Raw genomic sequence first — 26,208 nt, 5'->3', positions numbered from 1 at the left:
ATGAACTAAGAAAAACATCAACTAAATATACACTAATAGCATAAAAACATTATGCCAAACAGCAGCATGGACATGAGTCTGTGTGAGCACATGAGCAAGAATGAACACGTCAACATGAAACAGATCAGCAACATGATGTGATTTTTCACAGTGATTATTCTGATTAGAGATTCATGAGTCTAACAGCCTCAGGGTAGAAGCTGTTCCTCAGTCTAGTGGTTCTACACTTAATGCTCCTCAACCTCCTTCCTGAGGGAAGCGGGGCAAACAATGTGTGTACTGGGTGAGTGGGGTCCTTCATGATGCAGGTGGCTCTCTTCCTGCATCTGGGGGTGTACAGGTCCTTCTCAAAAAATTAGCATATTGTGATAAAAGTCATTATTTTCCATAATGTAATGATAAAAATGAAACTTTCATATATTTCAGATTCATTGCACACCAACTGAAATATTTCAGGTCTTTAATTGTTTTAATACTGATGATTATGGCATACAGCTCATGAAAACCCAAAATGCCTGTCCCAAAAAATTAGCATATCATGAAAAGGTTCTCTAAACAAGCTATTAACCTAACCATCTGAATCAACGACGTAACTCTAAACACCTGCAAAAGATTCCTGAGGCTTTTAAAAACTCCCAGCCTTGTTCATTACTCAAAACCGCAATCATGGGTAAGACTGCCGACCTGACTGCTGTCCAGAAGGCCATCATTGACACCCTCAAGCAAGAGGGTAAGACACAGAAAGAAATTGCTGAACGAATAGGCTGTTCCCAGAGTGCTGTATCAAGGCACCTCAGTGGGAAGTCTGTGGGAAGGGAAAAGTGTGGCAGAAAACGCTGCACAACGAGAAGAGGTGACCGGACCCTGAGGAGGATTGTGGAGAAGGGCCGATTCCAGACCTTGGGAGACCTGCGGAAGCAGTGGACTGAGTCTGGAGTAGAAACATCCAGAGCCACCGTGCACAGGCGTGTGCAGGAAATGTGCTACAGGTGCCACATTCCCCAGGTCAAGCCACATTTGAACCAGAAACAGCGGCAGAAGCGCCTGACCTGGGCTACAGAGAAGCAGCACTGGACTGTTGCTCCAAAGTACTTTTTTCGGATGAAAGCAAATTTTGCATGTCATTCGGAAAACAAGGCGCCATAGTCTGGAGGAAGACTGGGGAGAAGGAAATGCCAAAATGCCAGAAGTCCAGTGTGAAGCACCCACAGTCAGTGATGGTCTGGGGTGCCATGTCATCTGCTGGTGTTGGTCCACTGTGTTTTATCAAGCGCAGGGTCAATGCAGCTATCAGGAGATTTTGGAGCACTTCATGCTTCCATCTGCTGAAAAGCTTTATGGAGATGAAGATTTCATTTTTCAGCACGACCTGGCACCTGCTCACAGTGCCAAAACCACTGGTAAATGGTTTACTGACCATGGTATTACTGTGCTCAATTGGCCTGCCAACTCTCCTGACCTGAACCCCATAGAGAACCTGTGGGATATTGTGAAGAGAAAGTTGAGAGACGCAAGACCCAACACTCTGGATGAGCTTAAGGCCGCTATCGAAGCATCCTGGGCCTCCATAACACCTCAGCAGTGCCACAGGCTGATTGCCTCCATGCCACACCGCATTGAAGCAGTCATTCATGCAAAAGGATTCCTGACCAAGTATTGAGTGCATAACTGAACATGATTATTTGAAGGTTGGCGTTTTTTGTATTAAAAACACATGTCTTTCATTGGTGGGATGAAATATGCTAATTTTTTGGGACAGGCATTTTGGGTTTTCATGAGCTGTATGCCATAATCATCAGTATTAAAACAATTAAAGACCTGCAATATTTCAGTTGGTGTGCAATGAATCTGAAATATATGAAAGTTTCATTTTTATCATTACATTATGGAAAATAATGACCTTTATCACAATATGCTAATTTTTTGAGAAGGACCTGTAGATGTCTGTGATGGTGGGGAGGCTGACTCCAACAGACTTCTGTGCAGCCTTCACCACTCTCTGCAAAGCTTTTCTTTCTGCAGCTGTGCAGCCTCCATGCCACACGTTGATGCTGGAGCACAGGATGCTCTCCACTGCACACCTGTAGAAGGAGGTGAGGACTGAGCTTCCCAGACCAGCTCATCTCAGCCATCTGAGGAAGAAGAGTCTCTGATGAGCTTTCTTAATCAGGCTGGAAGTGTTGCTGCCCCAGCTGAGGTTGTCATTCAGGTGTACACCCAAGTAACCCACGATCATCTCTTTTGTCTTCTTCACATTGATGTGAAGGTTGTTCTTTCTGCACCAGCTCTCCAGGTGTTCCACCTCGTGCCTGTAGCTGGACTCATCATTGTTTGTGGTGCATCCCACCACCACTGTCATCTGCAAACTTTACAATGTGACAGCCTGGATGGGTAGCTGCACAATCATATGTGAGCAGAGTAAACAGGAGGGCTCAACACACATCCCTGAGGAGAGCCAGTGCTGAGGGTTATGGTGGAGGAGGAGAGGTTGTGGATCCTCACTGACTGTGGTCTGTTAAGAAGTCTAGGACCCTGTTGCAAATGGAGGGGCTTAGTCCTAGTGTGGATAATTTGTCCATCAGTGTTTGGGGGATCATGGTGTTGAAGGCAGATGAGAAGTCCACAAAGAGCATAGAGTCCTTCTGCTCCAGGTGGGTGAGAGCAGTGTGGACCACAGAGGAGATGGCATCATCTGTTGGATCGGTTCTCGCTGTATGTGTACTGATGAGGGTCCTCATTATGTTTGTTTTGATGTGGGTCATGGCCAGTTTTTCAAAGCATTTATCGGGGGGAGGGCCACTGGCCAATTATTCTTCATCTTGCAGCAGTACATGTAGCAAAATGTCCCTCCTGAATGCTTGCAGCTCAACAACTTCACTTCATTTACTGTAACTAGACACGATCATGAAATTAGATTGACGGCAAAAGTACATTATTGTGTACATTGGAATAAGAGTTTTTATTTGTCCTTTTAACTTTGACCGTTCATGTTCCTTACGGGAACAATACAAAAAGAAAATGTAACTGTAAATAAGGCCATGTTTTCTGACAAACGTACTCATGTCACCTGCTCTTCAGTCATGAAAGTTATTTTTCTGAATTGTTTGTTGCTTGTACTAACCCAGATATACAAGCAAGCTGCACTCACTAATTACTTCCTACCTTCAGATAAGACGTGGAACGTCCAATTCTGCAGCCTGCATGCAAGTGACATAGGGTTTTAGTACTAAATGTTTACACGTGCACATTACAGTTGAGTTTTTGCTCTTTACAAACTAAACTGATTTTGTCAAACGAGGCGAGGCAGGACTCTGCGGTGACTCTGGCTGGGAAAGACGTCTCTCTCTTTTGTGGTAATCTGAACTGTGTCTTGGTAGATTTTTACTAAAGGCCCTCGGATATAAGAGGATGGAGTGTTTTGTCCAGGAGACTGTCCGTCTTTTCTGTAGCTTCTCACTCCCAACACGTTTCAATGATTTTGTTCCTGTTATTGAGAAGGGTGCTCTTTAAAAGCCAGATGGAAAGTAGATTTAGAAATGTGACAATTTAAAGCAAATAGGCTAAAATAATTTAGTCATCAATATAGTTTAGTATGCGCCTTAAATGCGTGTTATAGAGAATGTTTGGCTAAAGTAAGTGTCTTGTATGTGAATGTCAGATGGCATGCATGTGCAGAGTGACTAAAAACAACCATTTTTACCCACCTCTTTTTATTAAGCAAAGTGTCACAATGAACTGCAGTTTAGTTAACAGAGCAAATATAAGTTATGGAATGTAAGCAGCTGAATTTCACTTCTTTTTTTATGAGTAATTAAAAACCAGAGTATAAGTAATAAAAAGGAATGTGACAGATTGCTGAAATGTGACTCCACATTCTGTAAATGTAGTGTTTCTCTTTTTTCAGGGGTGTGTGTACCAGATAACGTATGTCTGGAAAAATGCAACTGTATTAAAAAAGAACCATATCAAGGTAATTCAACACGTTTACATCCATCTTGGAATGCTGTAACTGTTAACAATGGTTACATAATCCCATAAATATTGTACAGTAGCCCTCATGTCATCCTGTTTCTTAATTACACTGGCCTCAAAATATTTTTGAAAGAATGCATTGCACATTAATCTGGACTCAAACTGAATTATAACAAAAACTACAGTGTTTGTTTAAAAAAACCTGCTATTTGCACCATTGGCTGCTTGACTGAAATGAAAATCAAAATATACATAAACTCAGTTCTGCTCACTGACATTTGTTTAAAAATCACATTCAGAAGCATGTATTTAATTGTTCTGTAATGTAAATACCTGTTCGTAAGGTAAGAATTAAAATGAAAAAATACATCAGTTTTCAGGGTACACCCCCCCAACAAAAACTTCAGATTATTAACACAACTCCACTGTACAGCTCCAGACTCTAAAAGATATATATAGTATTGATTTACATCCAAAAATAAAATTATATCTTAAGTTTTTTTCTTTTTTAACCCTTTAATTACGAACGAGTTGCCAACGACACTTTTTTTTAACAAGCCTACTAGGCAGAAATTTTGAGGCTTAGGTGGTAAAGGGTTCAAAGCAATCAGTAAAAACATCAGAGGCTGGCATGTCCTGCAAAGTCAACAAGTCAATACTTCACATGTAAATATGAGAGCAGAAGCAGAGCCAGGCTGCTCGTCTTCATCAGTGTCATGACTACACATCTGTGTTTGATCTCATCACAGCAGCATGGCCTCCTGCAGGGCGAACGCCTCCTGTGCGTGCCTGTAGTGCGGCGCCCCAAACAGCTGAGGGGGCTGCTGCTGTTCTTGGAACTGTGTCCTGTAGTGAGGCTGGCCATCGGGGGTGGGGGGGAAAGCGAACTCCTGAAGAGGAGACAACTGGGCTTGCTGAAAGCTGGGTGAGCGAGGCATCCCGCCTGGTGACTGAGGGGGAAGTGGATCTTCTGGCTCCCAGCCTACAGCTCGTACAGGTCTTCCATCTGCCAGATTTGCCTCACCCCTCTGATGCCCTTCGACTCTGTAGTTCACAATAGTGTGGATCTGTGAGGCTGACGTAAGCTGTTGCACGTAGATGGGAGTGGAGCTGCTCTGGGGTTCTAGCTGTAGAGATTGGTGTGGGGGTGATCTTGTGTTTTGAAAGTTGTGGTTAGACCCTGGGGGTGGCTGTCGGCGGTATGTGGCGAAGGAGTTACTGTGGAGGGCCTTCTTAGGGGAGGCTCTGCTGGACTGTCGTTGTGTTGTAACATATGCTAGTTCTCTGTACGCCACGCTGGAGGGTGAGCTAAACCCAGAGGGGCCATTGAGTCTGTTGTCCCCTCTTTGGTCCAGACTTACACTGTAGCCTGGGTGAAGGATGGGAACCTCAGTAGTAGTTCTTCTTGGAGACTGCTGGTGGGGATACAGATTTTGGCTGCCAAGGTAAGTGCCTGGGACCACTGCTGGACTGTTGTGGAAAAACTGGGGGGCTGGAGAGTTCCTGGTCATTCTTGACCCAGATGAGATGGAAAGTATACTCCCATCCTGACTTTGTCCATGGTTTGGGCTGCTATGATGCTGTCCTGATAGATTAAAGGATGTCTCATTGTGAGGGGTCCTCACTCTGGATGGAGGATGATCAAGCTCCAGAATCTCAAATTCCTGATCCAGCAGCCCTGGTACATTGTCATACTGTGAGGCATTGGAGCCTCTGTCAGCACCGTGGTCAAATCCTTTGGATATTGGCTGACGTTTGAGCTGAACGTTGTCATCTGGGCTGGAAGGGGCTGGAGAAGTCCCACAGCTGAGCTGGTTCTGCCGAGATGCTGCAGCTTTGACAGCTTCCAACTTTGTCTCAGAGGGTTTGAACCAGCGGGGAGTGATGTTCTTATGTGTGCTGGAGCCTGCATTGGAGTTGTGGTTAGCAGTGGCATGACTATGAGGCTTTCTACCATCTAATGAGGCAATCTGTGGTGTTGGGGTGGGAACTAATGGTGGAGTTGCCCTTTTCTCTGGCGTAGTTGTGGTGGACTGCTTTTGCTGCTCATTCTGGATGTCATTTGACCCCCTGGAATGGACGTCTCTTTCCCTTTGGTGTTCCCGGCTCTGTGGCCGACTGTCCTGTTGGCGGTCTGGAACAGGACTTGAGTTGCGAGGAGGCTCCGCTGGTTCTGTATGGCTTTGGCCATTGCCCACATGGTTCAGCACTGCTGCTGCTACATCAGGAGGGAGCTGCCCCAATAGTTTCTTGGGAAACTCTTCGTCTTTACCTGCAACACGAAAACAACAAACTCATTAAAACTCCACCAGGAACCAAAATGAACAGCGACAATACACTGTGGTGCTGATTCACACTAGATGAGTCACAACAGGGCCATGAATTCATGCAACAGCAACACCATAGAACGGTAAAAATAATGGAGAATTACATTCAACACAACACAAAATAACAGAATACAGATAAAAACATCAGAAATTAAGAGTGTACAGTATATTTCACATTTAAGGAGACTCCGTTAGAAAGTGCCACTTAGCTAAATGGCTAACAGTTTTTCCAGACTAGAGAAACGACTCCTTTAAATGTACTTTGATTTGTAAGCAGCATTAAAATCGTAAAAAAAATCCTTTAATTAAATAACAGGTTTATTCTTCTACAACATGTACATTATAGAAGCAGTGACTTATTCTATAAAGTGTTTACAGTGAAACAAATGAGTAATACAGCTGACAGGAACATGTAGACAGTGAAGGTGACACTGGTGGTTTTGGACTGTAAAAAGAAACATGATCCACTGGCAAGAAGCGCTGCCATCCAGGAAGACAACTGTATAACTCTGGGATGAAAATGCCCTCTAACTTTACCAGTTTTTCCTCAAGATAAAAAAGTTGTACCATTACAGGTTTCTTGTGCTGTGTGGTTATAGTATTCAGTAGTCCCGCACTACTTCGTGGTTCGACTTTGGTGGTTTTTCAAAGATTGGATATGACACACAATTGGCTGATTTAACACCTGCTGTGCCTGTGTGCAGCCCATAGGTGCAGGGAGAAGCTCCCTCCTCCTAAACTCTAAATGCTCTAAAAGAGTATAGCATGTCATGATCTCCGCTCTCTGCAACATGCCATAGAAGTGGGTGTGGCTGAGAGCAGGTGACAGAGTGCAGCGATCATGACATGCTGTACTCTTTTAGAGCATTTAGCTTAGAAACATTGCTTAGAATATTGCAAGAGAGGGGAAGGGTTTAAAATGCTATATATATATATATATATATATATATATATATTCCTATATAAATCTAAACAACGAATTTACTATTATTCCTACTTCGTGGTTTTTAACCAATCGCGGCGGGGGGGGGGAACGGAACCCCCGTGATTAATGAAGGACTACTGTAGATCATGTTTCTCATGATTGGGCCTGTCACAACAACAAATTTTGCTGGGCAATTGTCTCAAATTAATGCGATAAATGATAATATTGTTTGAAATTTGACAATAATTAGTCATTGTCAAATTTAAGAAATGTTAGTTCATTTGAGTGTAGTACATTTTTTGACCACCAGATGGCAGTATAAGACTGTTTGAATCGAAGGATGGATAGTGAGGGAGCGAGCAGCATTTGTAAGGAAAATGGGAGGGAGGCCCCTTGACGTTACATGGGCTGTCCATCTCGTTCCTGTTTTTCAGTTCTCAAAATGGCGGACCCTCAGTGTAGTTTCAGCTCTTTAGCATAGCATTTTTCACAGAAAGCTTTTAATAAAAATCATTAAACAAGTTCTCAGCTTCTTTTTGCAGAGAAACTTTTAGACGAATTTTGGAGCTTCAACAAAACGTTTTTTTTCACCAAGGTCGGCCTGTTGGCTCATAGCTTAGCTTAGCTGCTTTTAACGATCCAAAAATGTGATTTTGGATCATTAAAACAGATTTTAAAGAGGAAAGATAAAGGGAGGGGTCAGTGAAGAACACCGGAGTTAAGCCTTTTGTCATCCAGTGTCTTCAGTAGAAAGAGAGACGTGAAGAAACGTGTCTTCGAGGTTGATAATTTTCATTTATCATGCGATTTAATTGTTTATTGCGACAGGCCTACTCATGATATTGGTTATAATAATATAGTGTTGGACAGAAACTGGGTGTGGAAATATGTTTTCAATCAAAGTTTTGTGAAAGTGATCAAACCTTTTGTCGTTTATATTGTACCTCGAGCTTATTGATGCAGCTGTGACGTACCTCATTTTAACATGACGTTGTAGGAAAAAAGAAACGATGAGCTCAAGTTGCTTTTTGTAAAACATTAAGACTGCTTCAGAGTATTTAAACTTGTCTCTTTATTCCTGTCCTGAATGTGATGGAGTCTCATTGTTTGTGGAACTGGTTGAAAAGTAGACTTGGGAGATATTTTTAATATTACAGATGTGGATGTTAGTAATGTACCAAGTATCACTGTAAGGTTTTAAATCTTGAGCATCAACTTGGCATTAGCTGTGATTGCTGTGCTGTGGCAAAGTTTCACTACGAGGTCTGAGTGGTTGTTTTGTACGGTTGATGAGCAAGACTTTCATAAAGAACCTGTTTGTCCCTAAAACTGCTTTTGTGTTGTGTGCTACTAGAAAATTATTATCCAAGTCAGTGAAATGAAAAGCCCATAAAGTGAATTTGAAACAAAATCTAAAAAGGACAACACAAAATCAAATAAGTATCATATTCCATAATGTGAAACTTATTTTTCCTTAAAACAACTCTATGGCTACGAGATTAGTTTTCCACCATAAAGTGAGTAAAGCAAACTAAAGATGAGTGGACCATCGCAGCAGTGCACCCAGGTAAAGATAAAAATCTAATGTGGAAGAGAGGAAAGTTTGTGAAGCGAAAAAAGCCAATTGCTGTTGGACAGACAGGCGACAGACAGGACGGACTGAGGGACAGATGGACAGACATGAAGAAGACCAGTCAGGATAGCCCACCGGTTACTGTTGTAGGAGGGAATGTGGCCGCCACTCACAGCCACACTTTTGTTGTTGTTTGCTTACATTGTTTGAAAGGAGAGGGGAGAGAAGGCAGATTAATGAGACGACAGCAGAACTGGAACACCACCAGTAAGGACAGCAGGAAGCAGAGTCAGACACTTGTGGTCACACATCAAAAAGCTTTGACCCAATAGAAACGTACAATATCCCTTAAGAGTTAATTAACAGCTGAACATGTCCTTTTTTTACAGTCTACATCATAATGTTGCTGTACCTGGTGCGGGTAGCTCCAATTTTGCTCTCCTGAGCTCCATCATGGACGCCTGCAGCTGCTCCACCACAAAGTCATCCTCATAGAAGAAATCTTTGGCTAACGTCACCTGCAGAAACTCCACCAGCTCCTCCATGGACAGCTTCATCAGGTGCTCTGCAGGACAACACAAACATGACTGTTCGGAGTATTTAGACACACCAGCTGGTGCTGCTGGACCATGAAGTGTCTTACTCTTGTGCAGTTTGAGGACAGTGTAGGACATGGCAGGCAGCACCCGTTCTCCCTCCAAGATGTAGATGTCCCAGATCCTGAGGGTGAGCGTGAAGGGAGTCTGAACACAAACAGAACAATGTTGTTTTTTCTCTCAAATTATTTAAACTTCATTTGGACTCTAGAAGTAAAATGTTAAAACTTTTAGCAATTTTCATAAATCAGGAGTACCGACTGATTTCATTTTATTTTTTTGGGTGCAGTAATAACAAATTAGTTTATATATTACCATAATTTACAGCCTGCTGCTTTGAACAACGCGGCTTATACAGTGCCATGGCTAATTTATGGATTTTTTTTTTTTTTGACAGGCTACGAGCTTCATGCCATCAAAACATTTAGCGTCGTCACACTCGGGCACTCACATACACACGTGGACAAAATTGTTGGTACCCCTCAGTTAATGAAAGAAAAACCCACAATGGTCACAGAAATAACTTGAATCTGATAAAAAATTCTATGAAAATGAAGAAATGAAAGTCAGACATTGCTTGAACAGAATTAATTAAAAAATTAAACTCTTGAAACAGGCCTGGACAGAAATGATGGTACCTCTGAAAATAATGTGAACAAAGGAACATGTTAAATTAAAGTGTCCACTAACTAGCATCACGTGTCTACAATCTTGTAATCAGTCAGTGGGCCAGGCTACAGGTAGTCACTGTGCTGTTTGGTGACACGGTGTGTACTACACTCAACATGGACCGGAGGAAGAGAAGGGAAGAGTTGTCTCTGGAGATTAGAAAGAAAATTATAGATAAGCATGTTAAATGTTATAAGACCATCTCCGAGCAGCTTCATGTTCCTGTGACTACAGTGGCACATATTCTCAGAAATGTAAGATCCATGGGACCTCCCTGGACGTGGGCGCAGGAGGAAAATTAATGACAAATCAAAGAGACGGATAACACGAATGGTAACAAAAGAGCCCAGACAAAGTTCTGAAGAGATTAAAGGTGAACATCAGCGTCAGCTCGCATCATCTGTCGTCGTTAATGAGAGACGACCAAGGAGGACACCATTGTTGAAAACAAATAATAAACAAGTCAGACTGGAATTTGACAAACCACAAAGCTTCTGGGAGAATGTCCTACGGACAGATGAGACAAAAGTTGAACTATTTTTTCATGTTCACAGATAAAAAAAAAAAGAAACGTATCAAGAAAAGAACGCTGTCCCTGCTGTGAAACATGGAGGAGGCTCTGTTCTGTTCTGGGGCTGCATCTGGCACAGGGTGTCTTGAATCTGTGCAGGACACGATGAAATCTTAAGACTCTGAGAGAAATGTGCTGCCCAGTGTCAGAAAGCTTGGTCTCAGTCGCAGGTCATGGGTCTTGCTACAGGATAATGACCAAAGTGGCCTTTTATGAACCCTGACCTAAATCCTATTGAGCATCTTTGGAAGGAGCTGAGACGAGTGGAGCAGGTTGCTCATGAGGAGTGGGTCACAACGCCTGCTGAGAGGTGCACACGTCTCACTGACCGTTACAGGAACCGTTTGGTTGTCTCAAAACAAAACATTAAGTTAAGGATGACATCATTTCTGTCCAGGCCTGTTTCAAGAGTTTAATTTTTTTTAATAATTCTGTTGAAGCATGGTTGAAAAGCAATGTCTGACTTTCATTTGTTCATTTTCAAAAAAAAAATTCTGTGATCATTGTGGGTTTTTCTTTCACCAACAGTTTAGTCCACGTGTGTAGCCTGATGCACGTCTCTTTTGGGAGGTGGGGTTACAGGCACTGTTCAGAGAAAATCTCTCTACATATACATCCTGCATGTTTTGTTTCTCTGCTCCAGTACACCTGATGAAGTGGTTGCGTCACCTCTTCATGTTTTGCAGAAGGCTGTTCATCATTCAGTGATTTAAATCAGGTGTGTTGGAGCAGAGACATGTAAAACATGCAGGGTATGGCCCTTTAGGACCAGCATTGCACAGCTTTGGGCACTGCATTCTGGGTAAACGTAGAGGGGCCAATACATTATGACCTCATTGTCATACATCGTAACTTTAGCCTCAACTGCAACCTGTGTATGTCATCGCCCCAGAATGCATTGCAGTCCTTCAAAAATGGCGACGTCATTAAGTAAAAAGCTTTATAAATGTACAGTTATTTAAGTAATTAGGTGTTTTCACATGTCACAAATCGCCTATATGTGCAAGTAGTTGGCCACTTTGAATCAGTGGGTGTTGAAAACCCTGAACTTAAGGAACCAGTGTTGCCAGCTTCTAACAAAGAACCCATTTTCATCTGATCTGTTACCAGCAACTTACCCTAATAACTGTCTTTGTTAGATTTTTTTTTATGTTTAAAGACCAAGATGTCTGCCAAGAGCTTCTGACTGGCTGATCTTGTGAAGATGTTACATTAGGAGTGGACACAACATTAATTCATTATTTTAAAACGAGTACAAAAGTGATAGAAGGGGTGAATTTCAAACAGCATATAAATAAAGAAACGTATGAATTTAAGCTATTCTTTGACTTTTAACCGTTTCCATGGACTCACAGCTGGACTTTGATGTACTCACTCTGTCCAGGAAGCACTGGAAGAACCACTTCATGGTGTACAGACTGGTGAACACCTCTTGGTGGTCCTGCAGCAACAAAACGTCTGATCAGTGAGTCACATCTACAACTAGTTTATTTATTGTCAGATTAAGTGTAGTGAGGTTCAGGTGTTGAAACAGAACTGCGTCTCACCAGGTGCTGTTTCAGTTTGGGCATCATCTTCTTTAGGATTCGGTCGTGGTGCTCCTGGAAACGCATCAGTTTGGGGAAACCAGGAACAAAAAACCCTAAGACAGGTAAGATCATCATCATCATCATCATCACTAATAAAATATGTTTTTCCACCAATAAAGCTGAAATCAAGCTCCAAATCTGTGTTCAGACACGGACTTGGCTGCAGGTACTTTGACCATATGTAGAAACTTCAGCAGCCATTCAGGCTCGTTTCTTTACTTTGAGTTCTGCTCGTTTCAGTCTGTTAACTGGACCTCCTCTTGTCGACAGGAGGATCAAGTAGAACAGGTGAGAACCGTTACCGTGCATGGCGTGTTTCTGCCCGGACAGTAGTTTGACCAAAGCCCAGAAGGCGTCCTCTTCGTTCATGTAGATGAGCAGCAGAGCTGTGATCTGACTCATACCCTGACAGTAGCCCACCTCCTGCAAACACACACAGCCACTACTTTAACCCTTTCTTCACATTCACACCATGACAACACAAGGACTCGTTCACATCACATTACGGTTTAGCACCAGACTGTTGAGGTAATATCCTCTAACATTTATGCATTTATGATTGTGCACATTCAAAAATAATAAGACAACTTGGTGTAAAATTTACTTTTACAGTACAACAAGCATTCTGTACTAATTCATTAAACATTCAGGTAGTGATGGGTGGAGCCTCAGTCCGACACTGTTTCAACCAAATGTTAGCAATAAAAGTTCAGAGAAGACTGTGGTTCTTTGAATCTAATATTTTTGTTCATTTATACTAAATGATCATACATTCAAATTATTACACACTTGTTGGTAGATGCTAAATACTAAAGCCCGACCGATATAGACGTTTCGGGACCCATCATATCAATAATTGTCCCATTATTTGCTGATATAATCACTTCTAATTTTCATCTCTAAAATGCTGGAACCAGCAGGGGGCGCATGAAGACTACTTTCAAGTAATGGTCGTGAGGTTTCACTTTCAGAGCAGATGAAGCAGGAGCGACACTGTGTAGTGTAGTTTGATGAAACGTAAAACAAAACAATTATAAATCCTCTTCAGCCTCCAACGTGCCTCTCAAGTAGAGTTACATTTGGGCCTAAAACGCCTGGCCCCAGACATTTAACTGTAATTAGAGGCCCACCCAAGAAAAAGACTTTTTAAAATTTAAATTAAGCTTTCAGTTTGACATATGTTAAAAATGTATTTCAAAGAAAGGAAGTTATAAGATTTCTTGTTTTTTAACAAGTCACCAAATGGATATTAACATAACCTAAACAAATAACCTGTAAAGATAGGCCATTATACAGATTAACTAAATTATTTTAGAGTAAAATTATTTGGAAAAATATAGAACAAGGCTATTTTAATTGAACGTGCTGCTCGCTTCAGATTTTGTAGATGCTGCTACTTCCTTCACTGCAGATGACAGCAGGGTGCGCGCAGCCGATCCATCTCAAGCTTAACTGGACTTTTATTTATTTTTTAACCCTTTAAACCCGCCAGTAGGACCTGCCGCCTCCTCAACAAGTAGATTAACCCAATTTTATATTGAACATTTTTATTTAGTTTTCTTTGTGCTGTATGATTCGTAAAACCCTATGAAAAGCCCAAACTGCCCATCAAGCACAATATTTTGGTCCTGGTTAGAAATAGCAGCTCTACTGTCAAGTTAGCAAGCTAACGTTTAGCTAACCTAGCATTGTAAAAACTTTATCCAGAACAATAAATTTAAAGCGGAGATAAAATATATATCGGTGTTAGTAAAGTTATTTTTGTCTTCCTGAATTAAATGCATTGTTTGACATCATCTCTGCTGTGGTCAATACTAATTAGATCTTCATCAAACGTGACCGACTGTTTAAACAACGAACAGAGAAGGTTGTGTCTGTTTCATTTATGGTTTTGTAACACACTTGATAACTTTATGGTGAATAGTGGATGATAGAAAATGTGAATGCACGTTAAGAAGACCAGTGCACCACTTGTAAACCTACTGTGGGACCACAGGTTTCATGGCGGCTAACAGCTGCGCTAAATAAACAAGCCCCTCCTAGTATGACACAAATCATGCAGTCACCCCCAAACATCAGTGTCGTGTGTGTGAAAGGGCTAGAGCAGCGTCTCGTCCCCTGAAGAGGAAAACTGCCCTCTGCAAATCAAACCACCCACATTCCATCATTTTATGATGCTGGTCTGCTCATCAATAACTATTCTTATATTATTCACTGGCCACTACATAATGCAAAGTATCCCACACATATCAGTGCTACTTCATACACCAACACTTTACTACTTTATAAACGAGCTGTATTGAAAAATTACAAGCTTTCTTACCGAGTCAACATTTAAATTAATTCTAGTCTAAAAACGTACAATCCACAATTGCCAAACCAGGCAGATTTGTTATTTTTATATGTAAATAACTGTCTTAGTCATTTTCTTATTTTATTTTTACAGATGTCAAAAGAAGCTTGCAGTGTGGGACTACTCCGAGGATGTTCTTGGAGAAGGTTGTAACTTATTCAGTTTTGTTCTAGTGGTAATCATGATTGACTATTAAATATTATAAAAGCATAAAGACCTTTTTAAGAAGGACTCAGTTCACCAGTAAACAGAATGTTACGTTATTAATGTTTTTTTTTTTGTACTTTCCATGTAAGAACTGTACTTCTGACAGTAAAATTATTTCAAAAAGGGAAAATATTAAGACGTTCTTATCCAACATTTTTCAGTCAGGTCATCTGGACCTTTTTTTGTGCTGAAACGTTTCGCCTTCGATCCAGAAGGCTTCATCAGTCAAAGAAACACACGACACAAAACTGATTCTTCCCCCAACAGGAACAAACCAGTTATGTTGTGATAAAATAGTGTCTTTGGCACGTCCCCTCCTCCATTGCTGGCCCCGTCATATTGGTTGAAAACAACAAAGTCAACAACAAACAACAAACTGAAAAATGTTGGATTGTATACCTGGATTATTCTTTTCTTTGTAACAAGTGTTAAATCAGGTTTAAAAGTAGCTGTTTACTTAGATTCTTGGGGCTAAAGCTCAAACATTTTCAGACATTATCAGCTTTAGTTCTCCTCTCCCAATTTTCTGTGCAATGACAATAAAGCTGATTCTGTTGCTGGCATGAGTGAAGGACAACATGTCTGTATCAGCCGGGCTGACTTGTAAAGATGTTACGTTAGGAAAAATTAATATACTGCACAAGAACAAATGCTTCGTTAAACATGCTCAAACCAGAATTACCACGACGGACACCACAGCAAGTGAATCAACATTCCCTTTCTGACACAAGCTGGGCTCAAACCTGCAGCTTTAGGATCACAACCACTGAGCCACCGCAGCCCCAAGAATATGAAGGCTTCATTCAGACAGCTGGACTTAAAGCTCTGAGCCACTGAGGTGAAGCAGTGATTCATACATCATCATAGGCAGCTGTGTTTTCATACGAGGTTCAGTTCTACACTCACCGTGTTGTACATGGAGTAGGCTGTGAGGACGTGGAAGAGCGCCTGCTGCCTGAAAACAGGAGGCGAATAAAGGTTCAGTTTAGTGCTGCCATCATCGCTGACAGATTTTAGTTCTGTTTTGATGTGAAACATGGAGGGAAATATGAAATGAACGTCTTCCTCAAACAAGCTGAACTGTTACTATTTTAAAAACAGACACATGGCCCGACGTATGAAGGAGAACGTGCAAACACTCACTTGACATCGTAGCGATGCATGAACATGATGTGGTCCCTGTAGGTTCTGTTCACGTCCAGGTCGATCTGCCGGACGTCGGGCGACAACACTCTGGCTCTGGCTTTCAGCTTCTAAACACCACAGAAGGTTAACAGTCACATTAATAACGGAGTACTGTCGCAGTCACAGTTTCTAACAAGACGTCTGCAAACCAAAGCTAAACATGAACCTGATCAGCTCCTTTCTGCAGAGTGTTGGAGAAGAAGCTTCATCTCTTTGACAAGTCCCGGTCTTCATTCACTTTGAAGTCTTATATCCAGTTTGTTGAACAGTTTTAGAAACAAACAGGAAAATCTCTTGAGCCTGTGTAAAATGTTTTAACTCTGCGCCACAACACCTGACTCCAAGAGTAAGAAACAGCTCTTTAGCTTGTTGTCCAACTTGTAAATAGTTGGTCAAATGTCTTTAGTTGCCACTAGAGGGGGCACAAATGCCATCAGTGATTTTGTTTTCTTATTCTTTAAAACAAACAAAAAGCAGCAACAATTTCACATTTAACTAATCTATTTCAGCTAAACCTCCCTATCAATTTTTTTTTCGAAGAATATTGCATATTAGTATTACTTTGTTATTATAAACAAAAAATAAATAAATTAAAAAAACAGAAAACTTCAGGAAATAATACCTTTAAAATTTAACAAGTAAAAATTAAAGTAAATCCTGGGGTTTATAACAACTTAAACTCTGAAACATTTTGATAGCAGGGGCCGTCTTAATTAAAAAAAGATTTACCAAATGATAAACTCACTTTTAAACGCTTTTACAATAAGAGCTTTGGTGAAACGACATTTATGAATGTAGAATTTGGCAAACATTATAATATTATTGATCAAATATTCTTTAATAAAATTCCAAATCTGATTTCTTTCCAAGAAAAAAAAAAAGCTATTTGAAGACACTTGGATATCAACCAGTATGCAACTCCTTCCAAAAACCACTTACAATCTCACATTAGTAAAACATGTTCTGTTGATTCCAACAAAGATTTACAAAAATAACAATTCTCCATTTTAAAATTGAATATTCTTTTTCAAGAACTCCTGTGAAGGTTAAATTTAATTTACCATTTTAAAGCGGATTTCTTTCACTTCAGGAGGGATTGGGAATTTCAAAAATTTAGTTCTGATTGATGTAATTTCTTGTTTGTTAAAGTATTTTTTTTATTGATATGTTCTTTTGGAGGACCCAGGATAGATCTCGTCCATTAAAAGATTTCTCAAAACTATATTATTGCATTTTTTATCTACAAAGTTTATATCATTAATAATTATTTTATGCAAGCTGGGTGTCGGTGTCTGATCTAAATTATTCTTGATTAGAATAATCATAACATCCATCAGTGGTTTAAGTGATGGGGTCTAGCTGCAAACCATCCACCCATTATCTTTATCCGCTTCTTCCTTTTCAGGTTGCAGGGGTCACTGGTCAGGTCTTTTATCCCCCACATTAAAAACGTTACTAGAACCGTCTTCTTCCACCTGCGTAACATCACTAAAATTAGAAACATCTAAAAATGATGCAGAAAAACTGGTCCATGCATTTGCCACGTCTAGACTGGACTATTACAATGGTTTATTATCTGGATGTCCAAATACTTCTTTAAAACGTCTTCAGTTGATCCAAAATGCTGCTGCCAGAGTCTTAACTGGAGTTACTGGGAGAGATCATATTTCTCCAGTTAGCTTCTCTCCATTGGCTCCTTGTCAAATCCAGAATATAATTCAAGACCTTACTTCTAACCTACAAAGCCCTCAACAACCTGGCTCCATCTTATATTAGAGCTCTTATTGTTCCATATTTTCCTAACAGAGCACTTTGCGCTCAGACTGCAGGTTTACTTGTGGTTCCTAGAGTTTCCAAAAGCAGAATGTGAGGCAGATCTTTCAGTTATCAGGCTCCTCTCTTGTGGAAACAACTCCCAAGTCTCTGTCCATGAGGCTGACACATTGTCCAGTTTTAAAACTAGGATTAAGACTTTACTTTTTGATAAATCCTATAGTTAGGGTCGGCTTGGGTTTCCTGAGCTGTCCCTTAGTTGTGCTGCTACAGGCTTAGACTGCTGGAGGACAAACTGACCACGTTTTTTCCACTATGCTTTTCTTTACTTACTCTGCTCAGCCTGTTTAGCATTTGTAATTATCTTTTCTATCCTTAACATGTGTTTTTTGTCTTTCAGGTACACCTGGACAGCTCTCCTGTCCATCACTGGGACACAAACGAGACAACCATTCACTCTGTCTCTCACCTAGGGACAATTTAGTGTTACCAATCAGCCTAACATGCATGTTTTTGTGGGGGAAACCCGTCTCCACTGAAACGCATTCATTTCCTCGTCAGTAATCAGTTTTTCCTGCCTTCACAGGAAGTCCACAATCTAAACTGGAAACACAATATCCACAGTTTTGACTTGTATTAAGTACAACCTACTAAAATCAAAAGGCTGTAACTGTTGGTGACAAGTTGGAGACACAAAATTACAAGAAAATGTACGTTCACCTTGTCCAGCTTAAACCAAATGATTACATGAACAGACTATCTGCTCACCACAGGAAGTTGTCTGACAGTTTTTAGTGTATTTGCTCAAACGTTCCTCCTCCTGGGTTCAAAATATGACAACACAGGGTCCTGCAACAACTCCTGACTGGTGGAGAAACATTATGTAGCTTCAGACTCATGAAGCTGCAGGTTTACTTTGTTCCATTTGAGTTGGTGACCTCTAGTGTAACAGCTTTACTGAAACACGTTCATTATCTGAGCAGCCACTCAGGCCAGCCTTTGGGCCGGTAGATGTGTTGTGGTTGGTGCTGCCTGTTGGTCGGAGTGTTCTAGAAACTGATGAGTTACTGGGATCTTTTACACACAACCATCTCAGGGGTTTATAGCGAATGGTCCAAAAAGGAGAAACCATCCAGTGAGCAGCAGCTTGGATAACAAAATAATCCTCGATGATGTCGGAGAACAAACAGACACACGTTGAAACAAAGGTCTGCAGAAGTCATCCAGCCTTGAAGCAGATGGACTGCAGCAGCCGAAGGCACGCCGGGTGACACTTCCTGTCAGCTAAAGCTACACAGAAGACGCATCATGGACGTGCAGCTGACTAATCTGAGCGATGTCAATATGGACCAAATTCTCTGAGGAATGTTTCCAACATCTTGTTGGATCTTCTGCCACAAAGAATTAAATCGGTTCTGAAGGCAGAAGAGGGTCAGACCCAGTTCCAGCAAGGTGCATCTAATAAAACGACCGGTGAGTGTAGATCTATAGATTGTTGATTTACGTCTTAAACATCTCTATAGTTGACAAGTGATTAAAGTAAAATGTTTATTTATGAGATTTTAATTTCCCTGAAGGAACGTCCCAAGGGATCAATAAAGTTTTATCTACCGTATTTTCTGACGTACGCGTCGCATCTTTTGTGTCACCACTGACAACCTGGAAATGTGGGCCGGTGTGCAAAAATCAAATGGCTGCCAAATGGTGGCTGTGGGAGCGTGCACGGAAGGACTTTTAACAAGAATTTAACAAGATATTAACACTTAAAAACAATTAATTTGTTTGCTCAAAATTATATCAAAGGTGTGTCTCAATTGAACTGTTCCTTAAAAAATGCACTTTAATGGTTTCACTGCTAGGGTGCTGCGAAGCGTGCATGCGCAGATGCATTTCTTTAAAATTTAACAAGATAACCACCTAAAAACAATTGTTTGCTCAAAATTATAGCAAAGGTGTGTCTCAGTCTAACATTTACTTAATAAATGCACGTTAATGGTCAAATTAGCTGAAATTCACCTGGGCAGCGTGGCTGGTTTGATGGTTGCACCAAGCAGCGAGCAGAATGAAGGTTGAGTGCTATGGCAGGCCGATTATATCATTAAAAGCTGGTGAAGATTATCAGTCATCCAGGAAATTAAATAGTAAATTAGTAAATAAAAAAAACAAACATAAAAAACAATAAAGTATAATAAATAAAATCCAGCTGTTTTTGTCTTGGAACATTTTTGGATTTGTCATTATAGCCACTTTTACCTATTACATGATATAACAGCATGCCATATCCTGTTACTACTTTGCTCCCATCTAGTGGCTGAAAGTGGTATTTTTCTTTTCAGTCAGAATGAATGAAAACGGTCATATCTCAGCCAAAAACTGGTTTATAAATATGAGGATAAAATCCATAAATATGTCTCTTCGGCTGATAAGTCGCAGGGCATGTAAATTATGCAGAAAACACGGTAGTCTAATTGAGATAAGAGAATGGCAAAGAAGGTTTTGAGAAGAATTAACACAAAAAAAGTGTAAAAGACTGTAAAACCTGATGTTCTACATCTGTTTTTATAAATAATTAAACATAAAAGGCTAATTCTGAATCTTAAACGAACTAAAGACTCCTAAAGAAACTGAACTGCTTTCATAGAAGATAAATTATCCACATACCCTCCCCGCTCCACAGGCACAACTTCTCTTTATTTCCCACCCAAAGTTGTTTTTTTCTACATGGTTTGCTTTGCGGGCTCAGCTCATCACCCCGGCCAAAGACACCGATGTTTTGATAGAAGGAATGGAAACAAACGCAAAGCTGCGTGATCGCACATAAAACCACGGCTCTGAATGAAGAGGTACCTCGTAGAAATCTTGCTTCTCCTCTTTTATTTTGGGAACGTCGAGCAGCAAACACCACACCTCCCCCCGCAGCTGCAGAGGGATTCCCTTATAGATCCTGCGAAACAGCTGGAAGGACAAACGACAAGAGCACGACGTTAGAAAGGATTCGATACATGTCGGTACTTAAATATGTGCAAAAACATCATTTAGTCTAATTATAAGCACAACTTTGAGTGAATTTTAAAACTTATGGCCTGTTTTCGTGTGTAGCATCACTCAGCACATCCATGTTTTTATTCACCATAATTTTCACTGTAAAAGTCACAGTTTTTTGCATAAATCAACATGCCTGCGACTTATACAGCAAAGAGACATATTGACGTTTTTTCCACATATTTATCCAATTTTTGCCTGAAATCTGACAATTTCATTCAATCAGATATGGAAAATATTGAACACTACCATTTTCAGCCACTAGAGCGCCTTCAACTAATATGGCAAGCCAAGTGTGTCATTAATAGGTAAAAGTGGCTATTAATGACACACTTGTCTTGCCATACCAACTCAACTTTGTCTCGCGCTGGAACTTCAGGAGCAAATGTCAGATCAGCTGCATTTCACTGCCCAGGAGAAATGCAGCTGATCTGACTGTCAAAGTGCATTTATTAAAGAAAAGTTGGACTGAGACACACCTTTACTATAATGTCGAGCAAACAACTAATTGTTTTTAACTGTTAATTTTGATAAATTCTTGTTATAAGTCCCGCAGCCGCCATTTGACAGCCAATCAATTTTTGGCACAACACTGAATCTACTGGCGTGCAGTTTTATCAAAACAGGATTTATTCTTACGTATCATCTGTGTATTTTTTTATAAACAGCTCTGAGACGGGTTGGACAGACACGAGACTGAAGGTGTATGAGAAGCTCTGAAGACGACTGTAACTACTTTGCACTTGTTTAATATGCAAAAGTCAAACAAGGAACGCTCAAAGACCTCAGAGAAACTGAGAACCTCTGAAGGCTCCCTGTAATGATCTGATAAACATGAACCTCCCGGCAGCTCAACCTGTTACTGTATTAAGTAGATCTGCTGACCTTCTAACAAGCTAAAACAGCTAAACTACAGCTCTTATCAGTTCCATAAAGAAATATTAATTAGTTTATATTAACGTTATATTTGTTCCCAGGTTTTCGTTGGTTCATCACAGTTGGTAAAATAAAGGACTGCAGCAGACAAATGTTCGGAGGCTCAGAGTAGAAAGGACGGGCCCTCGGTGTGTCAGAGGTGCCCGCTGTGAGCGCCGCCTCCTCGAGCAGCGAAGGCCTGAACCTGGAGCACCTGGGCTGGATGAGCTCCAGCAGGGACTGGGAGCAGAAGCAGAGAGGTGGAGAACCAGTCAGACTGCAGGGAAGAAGATCAGCAGCGGAGCTAATCGTAGCTGCTGATTAACTGTAGCCCAGCTTGAAGGAGCGGCAGAGCAGGAGGAGCTCCCTGTGGACCAACTAATGTAGAAAACAAAGATGTTGCTGAAACCAGATGTTTGGACTCCACATGTCAGCACGTTTTAGACAAGTCAGAGCCGAGTCAAGAAGCAATAAAAACAGTTTAACACCAGGTGTTGAGGACGACTCTCAGCTACTACCACACCAAACTCAGCATGTGCAAAACAGACTGAGTTAGGGCTGGAGAGATCCTGGTAAGAACACCAGCAGCAGCTACAGCTGCTGCAGGACCGACACGTTTTATCTCCCGCACACAAACTATGGATCCAAACATCTGGTTAAAGATGTGGACGCTGAGAGACTCCAATAATCTTCCTGCTTGGAGCAACGCCTCGTGCTGCTGGCCACTGAACTGCAGACGTTAGCGTCGTTTCAGTTTCTAACCTGAGCTCATTCTGCTGAGTCGTGTGAGATGAAGCAGCTCGGGGGGGGGGGGGGGGCTGTAAATCAGATCAGTAACCTCGCCTCTGCTTCACAAGGTGTGTGTGTTGTAGACCGGTTCACAGCTTTTCGATTGTGTGTGTCGTCTCAGGATTAATGACGTGTGTGTGAACTACATCAGCCTCCCGGCACATGTGGGACCCACTAGTTGCTGCAGCAATAGTCTTGTAATTAGGTTCTGATGAGCGAGTCAATCAGTGCATCTGTTGGGCTAATCATCCTTCAACTGTGTGTGTGTGTGTGTACACACTCGTGTCAACATTTACACTGAATCTTTGCTCTTTTTGCTTTTGTTTGCAGTCACAGGAAGCTCCAGCTCCATGTTTGTATAAAGAACCCTCGCTACATCGCAGACTCGTTTTTTCACAGTTTTCCAAAGTAAGATTGTAAACGACACACGGCTGTCAACCTCAATATTCCTCACGTGACTGGGACGGTACGGAATAAAAAGTTAATGAAAAGAATATAACTGGACAGGCGCCGCCATTTTGTAGTTTTCTTTCAATAAGCAAGCTGTAACACAAGTCAAAAGAACTACACTACCCATAAGCCAACAGTGCTTCTGGCTTCTAGGGGTTATAATGACAACATAATTTTTAAAGTTGACTTATCATGATAAAAGTCGCCGTCGACTAGTCGATGACATCATAGGAACTCAAGACGCAAAAATAAAAGGTCATTATTTTAAAAAAGTAAAAAAAAAAAAACAAAAAAAAAAACATCCAGTGTATATTTTTGCTCCTACCATTTATCATACTGCAAATAAGTAACAGGAAAACCAAAACTATTATGAAGCTGCAAAAGTGAAAGAAACGTGCGGCACATAAAAAAATAAACAGGCAGGAACAGTGGGGACTGCGACTGCGACTAGTCAATGTGAAATATAAAAACTCACAAGACGTCCTAGAGTCGACTAGTTGATTCAAGCCCTACCGGGGCTACCGAGGGAAAGTTTTGCAATGAAGACAGTCCTAAAGTTTCCTGAAGCTCAATCATCCACGTGCACATCAACCTGGTTGGGGCAGTGGACTTGGTTGCTGCAGGGAGGTCTGCAGAAGCAGAACCAAGCTGATGGTCTGCAGAACCAGAACCAAGCTGCTGGTCTGCAGAGCTGCTGAGTAAATTCTTTATGTTGTTAAAATTACACAAGTTTAAGAGTTGAGAACATTACAAGAATGTGGGAATAGTATATAAAAATACTAAAATAAATATAACGTTCCTACTTGATGGTTTTTCACCCATCGCTGTGATGTCTGGAACGTAACCCCTGCGATAATCCAGGGACTGCTGTAAATATATTGAATATTTTCCTCAAAGTAAACGATTCGTCTGCACAGAACAGCAACACTTTCTTTAGCCGGCGTCCTGAGCAGAGGCCAAAATACAGATTTTGTCTTTTACATTTGAAGAAAACTACGGTAAATATTCAAGTATTCAAACCACCGACAACAACTCTGAGACCATTTGAGGAGAATTAAATGATAAATTACCCAGAAGCCCTCTCACTGATGGACTTGCAGCCAATAAATAAATGATGGGAATTAAATCCAGTCGTGTTTATTTCGTTCCACACGCAGAAAAACACTTCACTGAAGGAAAGTGACCCACACAGGAGAACAGAGGGATGAGTCCTGACAAACAGAGGGATCTATATCATCCACCGACAGGAGCAGGGGTGGAGCCAGGGGGTGGCCAACGGTGGCCTTGACCACCATAGATCAATCTTTAGCCACCTCCAGTCATTTGAGCAAACTATTTTTAATCGTAACGATGCTCCATAAGATTTCCTTCAGACAAACTTTTGTTCGGCTGCTACATTTTGCAAAGAGCAGAGGCGCTCACACAGATTGTATCAGCTGGTGCATGAGTGACGGGGGAGGATGACATCACCTTCTCACTGTTCTTGTACTTGTCCCAGCTCTTCAGCATCTTCAGCCATTTGCTGGTCCTCTCCACCTCCAGGTGTTTTTGCTGCAGAGATCAGGAGAGACGTGAACAAGAACAACAACTTCCTCTGCAGCAGCTTGAAAAAACAACTATTTAGTCCTTTTGTTTAGTCCTGTCCCCATCATCATGATAAACCTTGTGATTTTAAATATTATGTTTAGGCCACTTTTTTAGTTTTGATTCAAACTTTATTTAGACAGGTTAATCCCACTGAGCCTCAGGGACTCCGTTTAAACATCTGCTACAATGACAGTCACGATTCTGTTATAATTCCTCAGAGTGTACGTCAACAAGACTTCATGTTTTTATGCTGAAAACTAATATTTGTGTCTATTTTTGTTGTTTTCTGTTGCTTATATATAAAAAAGGAGCAGAGCATCCTCACCTTCTCCTGCAGTGAGTCGTAGGATGGAAGTTCATTCTCACTGTGGAGAGGAAAGAGACAATCATCAAACTATCACGACTGCTTCTGTTAATGTTCAAGCTCGTTCCCTCCTGAACCACAGCTCTGATCAGAGGGAGGGACCGTCCCTCACACAGGAAACCACAGATCGTGTCATCTCCACTCTGTTTATCTGTTGACTGAAGCTCCTTCCTGTGAGACACGCTCAGTAAACATTCTCTACCCGACGCTCAGCACAACAAACACTAAACACAAGCCGGTCTTTAAAAACACCGCGCTGCTTAAGAAGCACACTTATTCCTAACAAACACTGAGCTGCTTTACTAATTATTCTGTAAAGCAAATAAAACTAGACAAATTGCATTTCCTTGCAGTGTGAATGCTTATTGCTGAAGAACTTGCTAAGAAACAGCTGAAATTAGCTACAAAACTTGCTGAACTTTAGCTGAAATGGAAGAACAAGCCTAAGTTAGCAGAAGAAAGCAGAAAGAACACATATTTGCTGAATTACCGTAGTTTTTGTGCTACAAGGCGCAATTATAATCCTTTAATTTTCCCAATAATCAACAGTGAGCCTTACACAGTAGTCCCTCGTTTATCGTGGGGGATCCGCACCCAGAAGACTCGCGATAAGTGAAAAACCGCGAAGTAGGAATATTAGAACAATTACCATATTTTACAGCAGCCAAATGCCGGTCGTGGGAGCGTGCACGAGAGGACTTTAACATGATTTTAACAAGATTAACACTTAAAAACAATTATTTGTTTGCTTGAAATAATAGTAAAGGTGTGTCTCAGTAACATTTGCTTAATAAGGTTACTTTAATGGTCAAATCAGCTGCATTTTGCTGGTGCGGTGCAGATGGTTTGATGGTTCCAAGCAGCGAGCAGAATGAAGGTGGAGAGCTATGGCAGGCCGACTGTATCATTAATAGCTGGTGAAGATTCTCAGTCATCCAGGACATGGTAAATTCAAAAAAGTTAAAGAAAAACAATAAAGTATAATAAACAAAGTCCAGTTGTTTTTGTCTTGAACTTTTTTGAATTTGTCATTACAGCAACGTTTACCTATTACGTGATACAACAGCATGCCATACAGCTATTACTACTCTGTTGCCATCAAGTGGCTGAAAGTGGTACTGCTCAATTTTTTTTCCGTCAGAATGAATTGAAACGTCATATCTCAGCCAAAAAACGGTTTATAAATATGGGAAAATCCATAAATATGTCGCTTCGGCCTATAAGTCGCAGAGCATGTAAATTATGCAAAAAACCTGTGACTTATAGGCCAAAAAAATATGGTAACAAGTAGTAGTTTATTTTAATATTTATATATATATAT

The 26,208-nt window shown here is 41.0% G+C and overlaps 1 protein-coding gene across 1 annotated transcript in view; it reads right to left on the bottom strand.

Annotated features, from left to right (window-relative positions):
• Positions 1–4,508: 4,508 nt before the first annotated feature.
• Positions 4,509–26,208, bottom strand: part of usp6nl (USP6 N-terminal like) — a 30,413-nt gene continuing 8,713 nt past the window's right edge. Inside the window, exons 3-13 of the mRNA XM_037695678.1 lie at positions 24,849–24,888; positions 24,407–24,487; positions 20,588–20,695; positions 15,926–16,035; positions 15,689–15,737; positions 12,525–12,645; positions 12,181–12,275; positions 12,009–12,074; positions 9,441–9,540; positions 9,210–9,362; positions 4,509–6,244 (exon numbers count right to left, since the gene is read on the bottom strand). Of these exons, the coding sequence (XP_037551606.1) occupies positions 4,716–6,244; positions 9,210–9,362; positions 9,441–9,540; positions 12,009–12,074; positions 12,181–12,275; positions 12,525–12,645; positions 15,689–15,737; positions 15,926–16,035; positions 20,588–20,695; positions 24,407–24,445 (2,370 nt within the window). The 5' untranslated portion in view covers positions 24,446–24,487; positions 24,849–24,888 and the 3' untranslated portion in view covers positions 4,509–4,715. The remainder of the gene's footprint in view (positions 6,245–9,209; positions 9,363–9,440; positions 9,541–12,008; positions 12,075–12,180; positions 12,276–12,524; positions 12,646–15,688; positions 15,738–15,925; positions 16,036–20,587; positions 20,696–24,406; positions 24,488–24,848; positions 24,889–26,208) is intronic.

This window comes from Nematolebias whitei, chromosome 22 (genome assembly GCF_014905685.2).
Source record: "Nematolebias whitei isolate Nwh7 chromosome 22, NemWhi1, whole genome shotgun sequence".
Classification (NCBI taxonomy): Eukaryota; Metazoa; Chordata; class Actinopteri; order Cyprinodontiformes; family Rivulidae; genus Nematolebias; species Nematolebias whitei.
Note: the sequence above shows the minus strand (reverse complement) of the source record. Positions and strands in the feature narration are given on the sequence as shown.